This window comes from Lutra lutra, chromosome 16, assembly GCF_902655055.1.
Source record: "Lutra lutra chromosome 16, mLutLut1.2, whole genome shotgun sequence".
NCBI lineage: Eukaryota > Metazoa > Chordata > Mammalia > Carnivora > Mustelidae > Lutra > Lutra lutra.
In genome coordinates this window covers 16,080,718-16,099,187 of record NC_062293.1, presented here as the reverse complement: position 1 = coordinate 16,099,187, position 18,470 = coordinate 16,080,718, and the positions used below count along the sequence as shown (strand labels likewise).

General features: G+C 37.5%; 1 protein-coding gene across 8 annotated transcripts in view; it reads left to right on the top strand.

The window, feature by feature from the left end:
• The window catches only part of EFCAB3 (EF-hand calcium binding domain 3), a 249,031-nt gene that overhangs the window by 207,609 nt on the left and 22,952 nt on the right, over positions 1–18,470 (top strand). For 7 of the 8 annotated variants that reach the window (XM_047708870.1, XM_047708871.1, XM_047708868.1 and 4 more), the window contains 3 exons: positions 737–790; positions 4,548–4,598; positions 17,388–17,478. In XM_047708870.1, coding sequence (XP_047564826.1) covers positions 737–790; positions 4,548–4,598; positions 17,388–17,478 — 196 coding nt within the window. Of the gene's footprint in view, positions 1–736; positions 791–4,547; positions 4,599–14,270; positions 14,483–17,387; positions 17,479–18,470 lie in introns of those variants that run through there. The other variant, XM_047708874.1, reaches the window with a different exon arrangement.

Sequence of the window (18,470 nt, the reverse complement as noted above, 5' to 3'; positions counted from 1 at the left end):
GAGTTAAGTCTCTTAAATGGTTTGTCTTCCTCTCTGAAACATCTTATTTCACTTTTCCCTCCTTTCCCCTGTGATTCTCTGTCTTGTTTCTTAAATTCCACATATGGTGAAATCATATGATAATTGTCTTTCTCTGACTGACTTATTTTAATTAGCATAATACCCTCTATCTAGTTCATCCATGTCAGATATGGACAAAGAGGGGAACCCTCTTACTCTGCTGTTGGGAATGCAAGCTGGTACAGCTGCCCTGGAAAACAGTATGGAGGTTCCTGAAAAAGTTTAAAAATAGAACTACCCTCCAACCCAGCAATTGCGCTACTGGGTATTTACCCAAAGGATGCAAACACAGTGATCCAAAGGGGCACCTGCACCCCACTGTTTAAAGCAGCAATGCCCAAATAGCCAAAATAAAAGCCCAGATGTCCGTTTAAAGATGAATGGATAAAGAAGATGTGGTATATATTGGGGCGCCTGGGTGGTTCAGTATGTTAAAGCCTCTGCCTTCGGCCCAGGGTCCTGGGATCAAGCCCCGCATCAGGCTCTCTGCTTAGCAGGGAGCCTGCTTCTTCCTCTTTCTCTGCCTGCCTCTCTGCCTACTTGTGATCTGTGTCTGTCAAATAAGTAAATAAAATCTTTTTTAAAAAAAAGATGTGGTATATATACAATGGAATATTACTCAGTTTTTATGAGTTTTTATGTGACTTCCTCTGTGTCTGATTCAAATGTTTTACAGGAAATGGGAAGGTTACAGTGGATTCAATAATGGAGGGCCTAAAGAAGTTTAAACGTGAGTGGAAATCCATGATTCATTTTATAAAAATGGATAATCTGGTGCTATGAGTTTATTTTTACATGTGTTTTCTTGGTTGTTAAAGTAATACATGTTCATTATAAAAAATTTCTATATCCAAAAAACAAAAGAATGCAAAAGGGAAATTTTAGTAATTCTTAATTCTATCACCCGGTGATATTCTATAGTTTTTCTCACCCCTAATTTTTTTCCTTATACACACATAATTTTTGTGTATTCAGCATTAAAGCCCCACTTTCAAACTACTTTTCCATTTTCCTATTAATGCTAAAATCTTACCTATTGATAGGTATGTCTGAATACCTAAAATTCCTTTTTGGATGCCTGTGAAATTTAACACATAACCTCAGAACTTTCTGTTTGCAGGCCTCTTAGCATATTTATTTCTAAAATAAGTTTCCCAATGCCAAATGCCACCGTCTGTACTTACTTAGAAAAGAATGAATGGGAGGTTTGAAAATGATGCTGTGAAACCCATCAGGAGAGGCAAGTTAAGACTTGTCTTCTGCCCTCTTACCCCCACACATGACCTCAATCTGTACTTCATTCTCCAGTAATTTTGATTTGCTCTCTGCATTTTTTCAACAAGAATGATTTTTTTTAATTGATGTGTCTCTGAAAGCCTGATCGTGTTTCAAAAAGAAGAACTTAAGAATAATTTAAGGTGCTTTATGTAAGTATCTACAAAATGAATGTTAATAAGAGAAGATAAATTTAAATTCTGGGCACCCACACTTAACATTTCCAAATGAGTCCTGTTGTATTTTATTATTTGCAAAAGAAAAAAGATCTCTTTGACTAGGTCCCATTCTATCCCATATATTGCTGCTTCTGTCACTGGTGCCAGAAAACTTTTGAAAATGTCTGCTTGGTAGCTTTTAACCCCAGCATTTAAAATCATGTGCTGAATTTATGGATACTGAAGCAATCCTCTGTGATCATGTATAAGATCAATGTTTTTGATTTATTGAGTACCCACCCACTATAAAAAATAAAGTTCAGCAATGAAAAAGGGACAAAGTTCCTGCTCTCAGCAAGGCTGTTTTTGAGTAGATAGTACATGCTCAATAAATGCTTGTGGGTTGACTAATAGAGGTTCTAGTCTCCTGCTTTCAGATAATGGAAGATTCACTAACCCAAGCAGCTATATCACGGTCATTCTCATAATAACCCTCCCAATCTGGGCCATTTGAAAGAGTTATATAACACCATGTAAGCTGGCCGGTTAGCTCAGTTGGTTAGAGCGTGGTGCTGATAACACCATGTAAAACCCCAGGGCATGTGAGTCACCCAAATCAGAATCAATTGTTAAAACCCTTCTACAAAGCCAAAAAAGCATGGCTTCCCAGTCCTGTCTGCTTACTTTTCCATCCTTCTTCTTTGTCCCCTTCCATTTCTTCTTTTTCTCTGTTCTTCTTCTCTTCTTCCTATCTCTATTAATAGATTATTTTTCTCTCATTCCTGCTTCTACTTGTTTTCCGACTAGTATTGCCTTTTTCTCTTTTCTTTCTAGTCTCTGTCAAACATACATGGTTCACATGCCCACCCTGCTCTCCCACTTGCTTTCTTCACTATGTAAGCCATTCCACTTGCTGCCATCAAAATGTGTTATTCTGTGAAGTCCACAGTGCATTAAAGAAAATGTAGACATTGAAAAGTGTGTTTCATAATTTTAGAAACTTTCAACATCCGTGTGTATTCCACAAATTCACCAAATATTACTCAATATCCACTTACTGTGTTTTCTTTATAGATACAGGTACTAAGAGAACAGATTTTATTTCTGAATACTGTATACTGTATTGACATTTTTTGCACATCAAACATGTGCTACCTATGATTTAAGTTTTCACTTTCAAATTTCTGATGACTAGATATCCTCATTTTTGAGACAATGGCATTTTTTATACTTAGGTTATCTTTTTTCTCCAATCCCCATTTCACGATTTCTATTTTTTTAAGGAATAAAAGTAAATTTCAGTTACCTAAACATAATAACATGAAAATGATACTTCTATATGAACAACTTCAAGACCTGCTAACATTTCATGTCATTTGATGGTGAACATTCAAAATTCCACTCTGGCTTATAATAGTGTAGGTTGTAGGGTTCTATATGAGAATTTCTCTTTTATATATAATTTTTTTATTTTTTATTAACATATAATGTATTATTAGCCCCAGGGGTAGAGGTCTGTGAATCGCCAGGTCTATACACTTCATAGCACATACCTTCCCCAATGTCTATAACCCCACCACCCTCTCCCTACCCACTCCCCCCAGCAATCCTCAGTTTGTTTTGTGAAATTAAGAGTCTCTTAATGATTTGTCTCCTTCCCGATCCCATCTTGTTTCATTTATTCTCCTCCTACCCCCCCCAAACTCCCCACGTTGCCTCTCAACTTCCTCATACCAGGGAGATCATATGATAATTATCTTTCTCTGATTGACTTATATGAGAATTTCTAAAACCATACTTATTAGGACTATAGAGAAACTCTAAAAACATTTAGAAAAAATCTACTGTGTAAAAATAAAGGCTGCCTCTTGTCAGAAACAGAAATCTTCCAAGTACCATTCCCAACCAGTGTGGTGGCACATGCAGCATCCCAGGATGGCAGAGGATCCCTCTAGCAAACTAATGTCTAGGCAGGGAAAAGAACCAAGCAATAGAGAAGAGAAGAAGAGAGAGAAGGGAGGAATAAAGGTGTTTGATAGGTTCTTCTTAATCCTATAAATTATGTTTCATGTTAGTATTAATCTCTCCCTTTGCATAAAGAAAATGTAGCCATTTTGTGTGTCCTGCTTTCTGCCTGATATATTACCATGTATAGGCTTTACAGACTAAAGGTACTACCAGAACCTTTCCATGTTCCATAACCTGCAACTGACCTTTCTTGATATCAAAATAACATTATTGCCTTTATCTGGCCAAACTAAACCAAACTTAGAGCATTGAACTATTATACACAACACTTTTCTCCTGAGTTAATCACCTTGTGCCTAGAAAACCAAACTACCCAACATTTTGAGAGGAAGAAAAGAAAATAATTGAATCTGTACTATTAAAGTACTTTTTTCATTGTTGTTCTGGCCATAGGATAGAGTAGGGCAAGACAGATAGATTTCGTAGTCAATATTATAACAAATATTATATGTACACACTTCACAGGAGAATTCACTAGAAAGAAAGAACTATACCACAAAAAGGCACATAATTAGTCAACAGGTTATAACCAAATCACTAATGAAAATGAAATGGGTAGCAAGTTGTCCTCCTTGAGTCAACAATTTTTCAAAATTGCTTCAGTTCTTTTCATCCTAAAAGATGATAAGCGAATAGTCTTTCCTTCAGTGTTGACTCTATTTGTTGTTTCAAAGACAATTTTTTGGAGTTTGATACATTAAGGCACCAAAAGAGGCAATATGAATTAAGAGGTATATCTCTCTAACTGAGGATGAAAGAGTGCACTTATCGTGATGAGTGCCAGTGTTGTATGGAGGTGTTGAATCACTATATTGTACACCTGAAACTAATATTACACTGAATATTAATTAACTGGAATTTAAATAAAAACTCTAAGAAAAACCAAGAGATATGTCACATATAACTGATATTTTCACTTTCCCACTCATAGGAGGAAAAATTAAAAGAAAACTGTAATTTGCTCCTATTCTACTTTTCAAAACTTCAGAAATGTATACAACTTTGACTCTTAATTTTATCTTTAAGCAAAAGGGATGGTGCCACTGCATAAGTTGATGAAAACTGGACATACTAAAGGTGAGTGTAAGACCTGACGTGAAGGTATTTAATACTTTGACTTCTGTATTTCAATCCCGTAGTTATATTCCCTCATAGTTTTGTCAGTCACTGCCCTCTATCTACTTGTTGCTAGGCAACTGTACACTTATCTCTCCAGTTGTTTTTCTGAGTTCCTTTTGCTTTTATAGTCCATACCACACTGCATCACAGGTGATTATCAAATATTTTACTTTGTCTTCTAACATATTTATTTGTGATGGACTTGTTTTTATCTCTAGTTACTTTGTAACTTACTTGGTGCAATTTATTTGAAACACAAAGCAGGTGTTCCTAACTCTGCCACTAAAGAGATTAATTCAATTCATTGTGCTTTAGTGTCCTTATCAATAAAATGAAAAAGGAGAATTAGATTAATGATCTGTTAGTTCTTTCTCAGCTGTAAAATTCTAACTTTTGTGGTTAAAAAGACACTATCAAGAAAATGAAAAGACAACCCACAGAACAGGAATAATGTTTGTACATTATGTATCTGATAAGGGTCTACTATCCAAACATATAAAAAAAACCCTTGTAACTCAACAATAAAAAGCAAATAACCCAACTTTTAAAATGGGCAAAAGATCTAAATAGATATTTCTCAAAAGGAGATATAAAAATGACTAATAAGCACATGAAAAGATGTTCAGCATCATTAGTCATTAAAGAAAAGCAAATCAAAACTGCAAGCTACCACTTCACACCCACTTGGATGACTATAATAAAAAAAAGACAATAACAAATGTTGATAAGGGCATGGAAAAATTGGGAAACCTCATATATCGCTGGTGGGAATGTAAAATGGTGCAGCTACTATGGAGAATAATTTGGCCGTCCCCAAAATGTGAAACATAGTTACCATATAACCCAGAAATTCTACACCGTGGGATATACCCAAGAGAAATGAAAACATATGTCCACATCATAAGAACTTGTACAAGATTGTTTATAGAAACATGACCTATAATAGTCCAAAAGTGAAGACAATCCAAATGTCCATCTACTGATAAATGGATACACAAAATGTGGCCTATCTGTACAATGGAATATTGTTCAGCCATAAAAAGGAGTGAAGTATGGATACATGCCAAAACACTGATGAATCTTGCAAACATTATACTAAGTGAAAGAAGCCAGACAAAAAGGCCACATATAATATTATTCTGTTTATATTAAATGTCAAGAATAAGCAAATCAATAGAGATAGAAGATAGATTAGTGGTTGCCTGCAGGCAACTAATGTGAGAGGGGAGTGTGGGAAGTAGCTGCTAGTGGTACAGGGCTGCTTTCTACGTGATGAAACTATTCTGGAAGTAGATGGTAGTGATGCCTGTACAAGTTTGTAAATATACTAAAAACCACTGAACTCACACTTTTAAAAGAGTATGTTTTATGGTATGCAAATTATATTTTAATTTTTTATTATATTATTATATTTATTTTAATATATAACATATTATATTTATTTTATTATATTTTAATTTTTTTAAGTATAGGACTGACCAAAAAAATATATATATAATATATGTATATATATTAATTATATATATAGTATATATATACAGAGCTTGACAAACAGGTGCAGATTTGGCATTCTTGTTGGTTTATATATATAATATATTGTTATTTATTTATTTATTTATTTATAATATATGTATAAATAATATAAAATAATTATTAATAAATAGTTGATAAATAAATAATATATAATATATATTTTATATATATATTTTTTAAAAAACAAGAATGCCAGATATGCACCTGTTTATTTGTCAAGCTCTGTAGGTGGAAAAAATAAACAATAGGCTGGACCCAATGTAAGTCCTAGCCCCAAAGCACCTTCCATATATCCAGTGTACCTATGTGTGGAACCCAGCTTATGTCCTAGTACTATCAGCCCCACAGATAAATACCACACCAGTCCACCAGTTCTAAGCTACCTAGAATATGCCCATAAGTAAATTAAGTGAAATCAGCCCTTTATCCCATTTGGTTCTGGCTAGATGACTATTGGTGTAGCTAAATTATAATACATGCCTCCTCCCTGGGATATTTTAATTTCTTATGTACACCACCCTATTAATTTTGATGACTTCTGTCACCACTATTCACTCATAAATCATGGGAACCCAAATTTGAATGAACTTGTCCCACTTCCCTGTCAGCTACTTTTGGGTAGGCATGCCATCTTTTAAGTCCTTATGTTCTTTTCCTAGCAGATAGTAGGTATCTGCTGAAGGGATGAATGGATGCACAATCAGTGTCTACCATGTGTTAAGCTTTATTCTACATGCTTAGGACAAAAATCCCTACTCTCAGGGAACTTACACTCTAGTGAAGAGATATATGCAACAACAAAAAATAAGATAATAGTACGACAGAGATTACGGAGATTAAAATAAAGCAAAGATATGTTTCCAAAGAAGATATCCAGATGGCTAACAGACACGTGAAAAGAAGCTCAACATCATTCATCATCAGGGAAATACAAATCAAAACCACGATGAGATACCACCTCACATGTGTCAAAACTCGAGAACCATACGGAGGTTCCTCAAAAAATTAAAATTAGAACTACCTTACAATCCAGCAATTGCACTACTAGGTATTTATCCAAAGGATACAAACATAGTGACTTGAAGGGGTACGTGTACCCCAATATTTACAGCAGCATTATTAACAATAGGCTAACTCTGAAGAGAGCCCAAATGTCTATCAACTTATGAATGAACAAAGGAGATGTGGTAATATATACAATGGAATATTACTCAGCCATCAAAAAACTGAAATCTTACCATTTGCAATGACATGGATGGACCAAGAGTGTATTATGCTAAGTGAAATAAGTCAGTCAGAGAAAGACAAACACTGTATGATCTCACTCATATGTGAAATTTTTAAAAGATTGTATTTATTTATTTGAGAGAGAGAGAACACAAGCAGGTGGGAAAGGACAGAAGGAGAAGCAGACTCCCCACTGAGCAGGGAGCCCGACATGGGGCTCAATCCCAGGACCCTGAGATCATGACCTGAGCCAAAAGCAGACTCTAACTGACTGAGCCATCCAGGCATCCCTCATATGTGAAATTGAAGAAAGAAAACAGGTGAACATCTGGGAAGGGGGAAAAGAAAAAAAGAGAGAGAGAGAGAGAGAGGAAAACAAGCCATAAAAGACTTTTTTTAAAGATCTTATTTATTTATTTATTTATTTATTTATTTATTTATTTTTAGAGAGCGAGAGTACAAGCAGGGAGAGGAACAAAGGGGATGGAAGAGGGAGAGGAAAGAATCTCAAGCAGACTCTCCTGAATGCAGAGCCCAACATGGGGCACACCACCCCAAGACCATTATCTAAGCTGAAACCAAGAGTCAGATGCTCAATATACTGAGCCACTCAGGTGCCCTGAGACTCGTGACGGTAGAGAACAACCTGAGGATTGTTGGAGGGATGTGGGTGGGGGATGAGCTAGATGGGTGATGGATATTGAGAAGGGCACTGTTATGATGAGCAATGGGTGTTGTATGTAAGTGATGAATCACTCAATTCTTTGCCAGAAACCAGTATTGCACAGTTAACTACCTAAAATATAAATTTTTAAAAATGAATTAATGAATAAATAAAGCAAAGGAAAGGGGCATAAGGAATTCTGGAAGTGAGGGAAGGTAAACAAGAAAGCCCTTGCTGATAAAGGACATTTAAGCAAAAAGGTTAAAGAGGTAAGGGAGTGAGCCACTCGTAATCTGAGGCAAGCACACTCCATGCAGAGGGCAGAGCACATGTAAATGTCTTTATACAAGAGCGTGCTTGCAGTATTTGAGAAAAAGGTAATTGGCCATTCTGGCTAGAACAGAGTGAGCAAAGGCAATGTAGGAAGAGATAAGGTCATAGGACTGGGCACAGGACCATCACATTCAGTCACATAGCCTATGCAATACACAGTTCCTGGGTTGTGCAGTAAGGTGTTCCAGTAAGAGGGTGGGGCAGGGGGACGCCTGGGTGGCTCAGTTGGTTAAGCAGCTGACTTCGGCTCAGGTCATGATCCCAGCGTCCTGGGATCAAGTCCCACATCGGGCTCCTTGCTCATCAGGGAGCCTGCTTCTCCTCTGCCTCTGCCTGCCATTCTGTCTGCCTGTGCTTGCTCTCTCTCCCTCTCTCTCTCTCTCTCTTTGACAAATAAATAAATAAAATCTTAAAAAAAAAAGAGGGTGGGGCAGGTGCAGCCAATAACAGATCATATAAGCCTGAAGGCTATTGTAAAGGTTGGATTTTTACCCTGAGTGACTTAGAAAACTACTGGAGGATTTGAGCAGAGACATAACATACTCTGACTTAAGTTTTGAGATTATCCTAGCTTCTATGTGTAGGATAGACTTGGCAGGTAGTGGAAAAGGCAAGAGCAGAAGCAGGGAGACCAGTTAGACCAGAACAGCAGGTAGAGGTGAAGATGGTGGAAAGTAACCTGATTACATATGTATTTTGGAGGTGGAATCAACAGCATTTCCTGCTAGGTATATTCCTTGATATATCCCAGGGCCTAGAAGCACAAAAAAATATTTACAGAATGAATGGATTGGATTAGATGTCAGATAGAAGAGGATTGGAGCATATTCCAGGGGTTTTAGCCAGAAAAGAGGATGGATCACAGGCCTGGAAGGATGGAACTGCCACTTCCTAAGATGAAGAGATGAATGAATAAGTGACCAGATACATGGTGTTATATTTGCTCAGTTAGTGAAGAAATTAATTCAAATCCATATGGATGCAAATACTATAAGAAGAGGAGATATAAAAAAAAATCAGAGTATTTAGGGGCACCTGGGTGTCTCAGTCATTAAGCATCTGCATTTGGCTCAGGTCAGATTCCCAGGGTCCTGAGATCACCCCACATCAGCCTCCCTACTCAGTGGGGAGCCTACTTCTCCCTCTCCCTCTGCCTTCCCTTTCATGCTATCTTGCCCCCTCGCTCTCTATCTCAAATAAATAAATTTTTTTTTAAAAAATCAGAGTATTGGGACGCCTGGGTGGCTCAGCTGGTTGGGCAGCTGCCTTCGGCTCAGGTCAGGATCCTAAGGTCCTGGGATCAAGTCCCAAGTTGGTTCCTTGCTCAAGAGGGAGCCTGCTTCTCCCTCTGCCTGTAGCCTGCTTTTCCCTCTGCTTGTGCTCACTCTCTCTCTCATTCTGATTGATAGATAGATAGATAGATGATAGATGATAGATAAATAGATAATCAGAGTATTTAATGGCTTTCAGTAATATTAAAAGTTGCTATAAAGTTGGTGCTGGTGAAATTTTCTGGTACTTTGGGTTGATTCTTGAGAATAAACCAATAAGGAGGAATATATTTTATATTTTCCTCCTATTTTATATTTTCCTCCTATTGCCTACATATGTTGATTCTTATAATCCCCCCTCACACTCTTACACTCCATGCCTTGTTTGAATGGTGTGGGGGTAAGTGTTTATTGCTATGTATTTTCACTGTTGCTGCTCAACAAACAAACCAACCATGTTGGCGTACATAAATTTTTAAATTATACCTCTTGGTCAAAATGAGTAATAACTAAAGTAGTATTTTATAAAGGAGAGTAAACCCTTCTATATCTGCAAATATTTCCATTTTCATTAATCTAGATTAGTCAGGAGGGAGCAAGAAAGGTATTGGGGCTCATCAGGATTAGGCCATCCCAGAGGATTTTGCCTACCCAGGTTACCAGAGTTGAAGTTGGAAATAGTTCCTTCATGCTAACATACCCTGTTGATTTCTAGATGATAAAAGGCTGAGAAAAGCCAAAGAGGTGGGAGTAATGATGAAGCACAGTATCTCTGCCTAAAAAGGAACATCTTGCCTTTCTCCAGTCATTCACCGAACACCACCTATGATTCTGTCATACAATCTTGAGCTTTCGACCTCAAAGTGCTTACGCTCAGTGAAAGCAAAACAGCCAGGGAGAGAAGGGAAGGAACCTTCCTGTAAAGAAATTGGCCTACTGGGGCAGTATCTCTAACAGGGAGGTAGCTACATTTTTTTTTTTTAATTCTGAAAAGTTCAGTTCCATCAATCTGGTAAATGACAGAATTTGTGAAATTATCTTCCCCTTGAGGCTCATATATCTTTAACTTCACAAGATGAATTAGACATTAGATATTAGGTTTTCAGGACTTGCAAATTATAAATCACGCTGAGACACAATCTTTTGTCATGAAGTTTTTTTCCTTTAGCAAAACAGTACTACATAGGAAGAAGCCTTATACCAGATATTCATTTCCTTTCTATTCTTTATAAGGTCAGAAGAGAATATGAGCCTAGACAACTATTAGAGTAATACGGTTGAATTAATTCCAATCAAAAACAGCTATATTCATTCAACATTCCTACTCAAATATCTTCAGGATTCTAGCCAGTGCTAATGAATACCAGATTGCCTTAGCTTAACAATGAAGATGTGCATGTGTCTTAAAAAATAAAATTTAATTTAAAAACCAGATTAAATGAGTAACATGGCTGATACAAGAAACTAGAAAAAATGATGGGGACTATGGCAATCAGGAATCTTAGGGTTTCAGCTAAAAGAGTGACAGTTGTTCTGCTCCAACCAATTACTGCTACACCAGAAAGTGAGCCCTGTGTTCTGATCTTTGGGTTTTTCATGCAAAGTTCTAAACTGATAAGTTTTAATTTATCCATGTTTTCACTTATGAAATTCAAGTTTTTAAATGCTCTGTAAACCAAAAGAAACTTGTATAAGGATCAAATTCGCAATCTCTGTTCTGTTTACCAAGCCCAGCCCATGATACCTAATCTTCTTAGTTTCCACCATCTCACTTTGTGTAATCCTGTCCTCTACTGTGTCTGCACTGTTCCTCATCTCCTAATCTTTGTGATTATTCTACATGCTTTTGGTCTTCCTTCACTCTAAACTGCTCTTCCCTCAGTGCTACACATTACAGTTCTACTTCTCCCTACACATAAGACCTAAAACAGTAAACTCTTAGAAGAAAACGTACGAGAAAAGCTTCATGAATTTGGGTTTGGGAATGATCCCTTGGATATGACACCAAAAGCACAGGCAACAAAAGTAAAAATAAATAAACTCGACTACATAAAAATCTGAAACTGCTCTGCATCAAAGAACACAATCAACAGATTGAAAAGGCAACCTACAGAATGGAAGACAATATTTACAAATATTTTAAATAATAAGGGCTTAATATCTGGAATATATAAAGAACTTCTACAACTCAACAGTAAGAACATAAAAGAAAGTGGGCAAAAGAACTGAATAGACAGTTTTCCACAAAAAAATATGCAAATAGCCATTGAGCATATAAAAAGATACTCGGGGTGCCTAGGTGGCTCAGTCAGTTGAGTGACTGGCTCTTGATTTCTCAGTTCATGATCTCAGAGCCCTGAGATCAATCCCCAAGTCAGGTTCCCCGCTCAACAGGGAGTCTGCTTGAGTATTCTCTATTTCCCCATCCCTCTGCCCCTCCCCCTCCTCAAATGCACTCTCTCTAAAATAAATAAATAAATCTTTTTTAAAAAGAGAGAGATACTGGGGCGCCTGGGTGGCTCAGTGGGTTAAGCCACTGCCTTCGGCTCAGGTCATGATCCCAGGTCCTGGGTTCGAGCCCCACATCGGGCTTTCTGCTCAGCGGGGAGCCTGCTTCCTCCTCTCTCTCTGCCTGCCTCTCTGCTTACTTGTGATTTCTCTCTGTCAAATAAATAAATAAAATCTTTAAAAAAAATAAAATAAAATAAAATAAAATAAATAAATCTTTTTTAAAAAGAGAGAGATACTGGGGTGCCTGGGTGGCTCAGTGGGTTAAAGCCTCTGCCTTCCACCTAGGTCATGGTCCCGGGGTCCTGGGATCAAGCCCCACGTCAGGCTCCCTGCTCAGCGTGGAGCCTGCTTCCTCCTCTCTCTCTGCCTGCCTCTCTGCCTACTTGTGATCTCTATCCGTCAAATGAATAAATAAACTCTTAAAAAAAAAGAGAGATACTCAACATTACTAATCATTAGGGAAATATAAATTGAAATCACAATGAGATATATCACCTCACACCCAATAGGGTGGTTACTTTTTGTTTGTTCGTTTTACTATCAAAAAAACAGAAGAGGATATGGAGAAATTAGAACCCTTATGCACTGTTGGTGGGAATGTAAAATGGTGGCCACTATGGAAAACAACATTTCTTCAAAAAATTAAAAATAGAATTATTGTGTGATCCAGCAATTCCACTTCTGGGTATATATCCAAAAGATTGAAAGCAAGGTCTCAAAGAGGTATTTGTATACCAGTGTGTCATAGCAACATTATTCGCAGTAGCCAAAAGGTGAAAGCAACTCAAGTGTCCATTGGCAGACAAATAGATAGATAAAATGTGGTACATATAATCAAATATTATTCATGCTTAAAAAAGAAGGAAATTCCGACAAGGGCTTTAACATGGATGAACATTGAGGACATTAGCTAAGTGAAATAAGTCAGTCACAAAAAGAGAAATACTGTGTGATTCCACTTTTATGAGATCTCTAAAGTCAGATTCATACAAAATAGAATGATTGTTGCCAGTGATTAAGGGAGGGGGTACATGGTGAGCTATTGTATAGTGAAGGTTAGAGACCTGTTTTTACAAGATAAAAAAGTTCTGGAGATTGTTTGCATGCAATATGAATATATTTAACAGTACTAAACTGTATGCTTAAAATGGTTAAGATCATAAATTTTATGTGTTTTTTACCACAATTTGAAGTATTAATAATTAAAATAATAATATTAACTTATTTCTCAACCATCCCATCCAATAGGAGCTGCCATTATTCCCATTTTAATCTTGGTAGGCCCTAACATAGTTGGCCCTTATTAAATACTTGTTTAATCAATCTGTAAATCAAACCACCACTTTCTTTCCCTTTGTATCCCAAAGCAGAATAGGAGGCAATGCACCAAATTCAGAAAGACTAGAGAAATGTCAAACTATGCTCACAGTAAACAAACTCTGAGAGCAGGAATAGAAAGCCACTAGAACTGCAGCTACTAAGTGAGACCTGAAGCAATTTGGGGGTCTCAAGCTAAACCTTGGGTGCCAAAGGCATCTATGCTTGGCCATGATGAAGACTAAGGACATGCCTAACTCCTATGCTAGATGATTTACAATGCCATGAAACCTGTGAGATCTTTAATATTAAAGTTTATAATTAAAGCAATCATAATCTTTATTTAATTGCTCTTTTTAAATCACTCTTTCCAATACTACTATAGTCTGCAAACCTATGAGAGTTTGGGGTATTTTTGTCCTTCTCCCTAGGCTTAAGCAATTAATGAAATCAAGGCATTTGAGTAAAATTTTTATTTGAACAACTTCCAACTCGCTAATGTTTAACATGGAAATATATTAATACAGAATTAAAACAAAAACAAAAACAAAAAACTTCCCCTTCCCTGAAATCCCCACAGTGTCAAAATGTTCTCACATCCACACATCCCCCAAGGGTGCTAGATAGACCACATTGAAAACATGGTTGCTCTAGAGCTGGAAGGAGCTTATAGGTCATTCTCACCTGGGCCTGAGCCTGAGAAGTGAATGAGGTCACAGTTGTATGATGGAACAAACCCTTTATTGGATTCTTGATCTGATTGAAGCCCAGAAGTGGTAGGTAGCACAGCTTAAAAGTAGGCAAATATCTGGATTTTGTAGGAATCGATGCTGAGTCCTTTTTTTTTTTAACCGATTGTCTCTATGAGAGATTGAAGGTAGTTTGTTTTTGTTTTAAGTAATGATTATTTTGCGCCCTGAGGATGATTTCACAGCACCTTTCAAGTGCCTAAGTTACTGAGCCTCTCCGGAGTCCCCAGCTCTGTGGTAGGTTTCCAGATTTTGAACAATGTAACTGAGTTGTTTAGAAACAACTGGCTTTCCAGGCTCTGAGGTGAAGACATAGGAAAATGGACCAAACTGTAATCACACATCCAAAGACTTTTTCTTTGTAGTTTCATAGTATTTGTCTATCATTCCTAAATCGGCAACCCAGTATTCTTGTCAGTGAACCACCTAGTACAGTCTACACTTTGAAAATTGTAATTGGGGAGGTAAAACCAACAATAAAAGGGGAAGCCTTACCAACCCATCTTCTAGTCCATAGGCTGCTGAAGTGGAAAGGGAGGACTAGGGAGGCTCTAGTGGTTAAAAGTCCATCCAGGAAGGTCTAGGCTGGCAAAACGGCATTGTATCCCATCTCTGCTCCTACCTATCAAATGGGTTCCCATACAGTGAGTTCATAAGAACTGACAGGACAGGGCCGGACCTCCCAAAAGGAAATTCTGAAAAATCTATTTATTACCAGGCAGGTATCCAAGACATAAACAATCAGGTAAATATTTTAAAGATGCTGTAACATTTTATTCTCTGTTGATTATAACATGAAATGTTCTACTGATTTCAAAAATAAATTTTGTCTTTATTCAAGTTATTTAAATAAGTTTTTGTACATATTTCCAGGATGCTTTATCTATGTCACGTGGTATCACTTATTTTTATATATGCTCAGAATGACATTATTTGAAGGGGGGAGACAATGATAAGACTTTTTTTTCTTCCAACTGTTTATTTTTTTAATCATTTTTTTAATTTATTTTTAGCATAACAGTATTCATTGTTTTTGTACCACACCCAGTGCTCCATGCAGTCCGTGCCCTCTCTAATACCCACGACCGGTTCCCCCAACCTCCCACCCCCCCACCTCTTCAAACCCTTCAGATTGTTTTTCAGAGTCCATAGTCTCTCATTGTTCACCTCCCCTTCCAATTTCCCCCAACTCCCTTCTCCTAACTCCCCATGTCCTCCATGCTATTTGTGATGCTCCACAAATAAGTGAAACCATATGATAATTGACTCTCTCTGCTTGACTTATTTCACTCAGCATAATCTCTTCCAGTCCCGTCCATGTTGCTACAAAAGTTGGGTATTCATCCTTTCTGATGGAGGCATAATACTCCATAGTGTATATGGACCACATCTTCCTTATCCATTCATCCGTTAAAGGACATCTTGGTTCTTTCCACAGTTTGGCGACCATGGCCATTGCTGCTATAAACATTGGGGTACATATGGCCCTTCTTTTCACTACATCTCTATCTTTGGGGTAAATACCCAGTAGTGCAATGGCAGGGTCATAGGGAAGCTCTATTTTTAATTTCTTGAGGAATCTCCACACTGTTCTCCAAAGAGGCTGCACCAACTTGCATTCCCACCAACAGTGTAAGAGGGTTCCCCTTTCTCCACATCCCCTCCAACACACGTTGTTTCCTGTCTTGCTAATTTTGGCCATTCTAAGTGGTGTAAGGTGATATCTCAATGTGGTTTTAATTTGAATCTCCCTGATGGCTAGTGATGATGAACATTTTTTCATGTGTCTGATAGCCATTTGTATGTCTTCATTGGAGAAGTGTCTGTTCATATCTTCTGCCCATTTTTTGATATGATTGTCTGTTTTGTGTGTGTTGAGTTTGAGGAGTTCTTTATAGATCCTGGATATCAATCTTTTGTCTGTACTGTCATTTGCAAATATCTTCTCCCATTCCGTGGGTTGCCTCTTTGTTTTGTTGACTGTTTCCTTTGCTGTGCAGAAGCTTTTGATTTTGATGAAGTCCCAAAAGTTTATTTTGGCTTTTGTTTCCTTTGCCTTTGGAGACATATCTTGAAAGAAGTTGCTGTGGCTGATATCGAAGAGATTACTGCCTATGTTCTCCTCTAGGATTCTGATGGATTCCTGTCTCACGTTGAGGTCTTTTATCCATTTTGAGTTTAACTTTGTGTATGGTGTAAGAGAATGGTCGAGTTTCATTCTTCTACATATAGCTGCCCAGTTTTCCCAGCACCATTTATTGAAGAGACTGTCTTTTTTCCACTGTATATTTTTTCCTGTTTTGTCGAAGATTAACTGACCATAGAGTTGAGGGTCCATATCTGGGCTCTCTACTCTGTTCCACTGGTCTATGTGTCTGTTTTTATGCCAATATCATGCTGTCTTGGTGATCACAGCTTTGTAGTAAAGCTTGAAATCAGGTAACGTGATGCCCCCAGTTTTATTTTTGTTTTTCAACATTTCCTTAGCGATTGGGGGTCTCTTCTGGTTCCATACAAATTTTTGGATTATTTGCTCCAGCTACTAGAACTCATATAGCAATTCAGTAACGTGGCAAGATACAAAGTCAATGTACAGAAATCAGTGGCTTTCTTATACACTAACAATGAAAATACAGAAAGGGAAATTAGAGAATCGATTCCATTTACTATAGCACCAAGAACCATAAGATACCTGGGAATAAACCTAACCAAAGAGGTAAAGGATCTGTACTCGAGGAACTACAGAACACTCATGAAAGAAATTGAAGAAGACACAAAAAGATGGAAGACCATTCCACGCTCTTGGATCGGAAGAATAAACATTTTAAAATGTCTATACTGCCTAGAGCAATCTATACTTTTAATGCCATTCCAATCAAAATTCCACCGGTATTCTTCAAAGAGCTGGAGCAAATAATCCAAAAATTTGTAATGATAAGACATTTTGCTTAGAGATCTTGGGGCAGTGAAGCTGTCCTTCCACACGGCCTTCCAACTTTGCACACACCTCTAACTTGAATTTGTGCATATAACCATTCCTCAAGGCTCTGGACTTCAAACTCTAGATCTTGAGCTAGGAAATTTGCAAAAGAAAATTTAAGAATTAATCTGTGATTTGATCCTATTTGTATCTGAATTCCAGACAGAGTTATTGACCCCATGGCAGTTTCTGACATTAAAGCAAAACTTCAGCTGAATCCTCTAACTAAAGTACCCAGCTCCCGTGGCAAGAGGTAAGTAATGAATGTATTCAGGTGATAGATTAAGGTAAAGAATTTTTTTTTTTTTTGCTTCAGATTTTACTTATTTAGGGACGCCTAGTGGGTCAAGTCAGTTATGTGTCCACCTTCAGCTCAGGTCATGATCCTAAGGTCCTGGGGTTGAGCTCCTTGTTCAGCAGGGAGCCTACTGCTGCTCCCTCTGCCTGCCACTCCCCCTGTTTGTGATCTCTCTCTCTCACACACACAAATTAAATAAAATCTTTTACTAGTTTAGAGAGAGAGAGAGAACATGCATGCATGAGCAGGGGGAAGGGCAGAGGGAGAGGAAAGAGAACTTCAAACCAACTCTGCTCTGAGCATACAGCCCGACTCGGAGCCCGATCTCATCACCCTGAGATCAGGACCTGAGCCAAAATCAGGAGTCAGACACCCAACTGACTGAGCCATAGGTGCCTCAAATAGATTAAGATGAAGAATTATTAAGGTGATAAATATTTTAAATACCCATAAGGGCTATGAGTAAACAAGTTAGAAGGCTCTTCAAGTACCCTGTGATAAATTTAGTTATAAAACCAAATATATGAATTGAAGATAAAGGGGTTTTTTATGAAAAGAAAAAAATATGTATCCTTTTAGATTGGAGAAACAAAAGTTATTTTTCCTATTCCCCCGATTGAGAGGGAATTTTTGTGTAGGGGATCAGAATATCCTGGAGGGCTTAAGAAGTTGTCAGTAATACATTAAGATATTTTGAGTGCCAATTTAAAGGAGAATAAAGTTAGAGGATCAGGAAGAAGACCTAATCTCCTAAGCAAGTCAGTATAGAGAAAGGGTCTATAGCTCAAATATAGCCAGTAAAACAAAATCTTGGTTAGTCATGACTAACCTTGAGCTAAAACTGAGAAGGGAGATTTGTCTGTGACACTAATACTAGCTTTTTTCTCAGCCTGATAACTACAAATTCCAATAAACCAAAGCCACTAATGACTGAAAATAAGATCCTG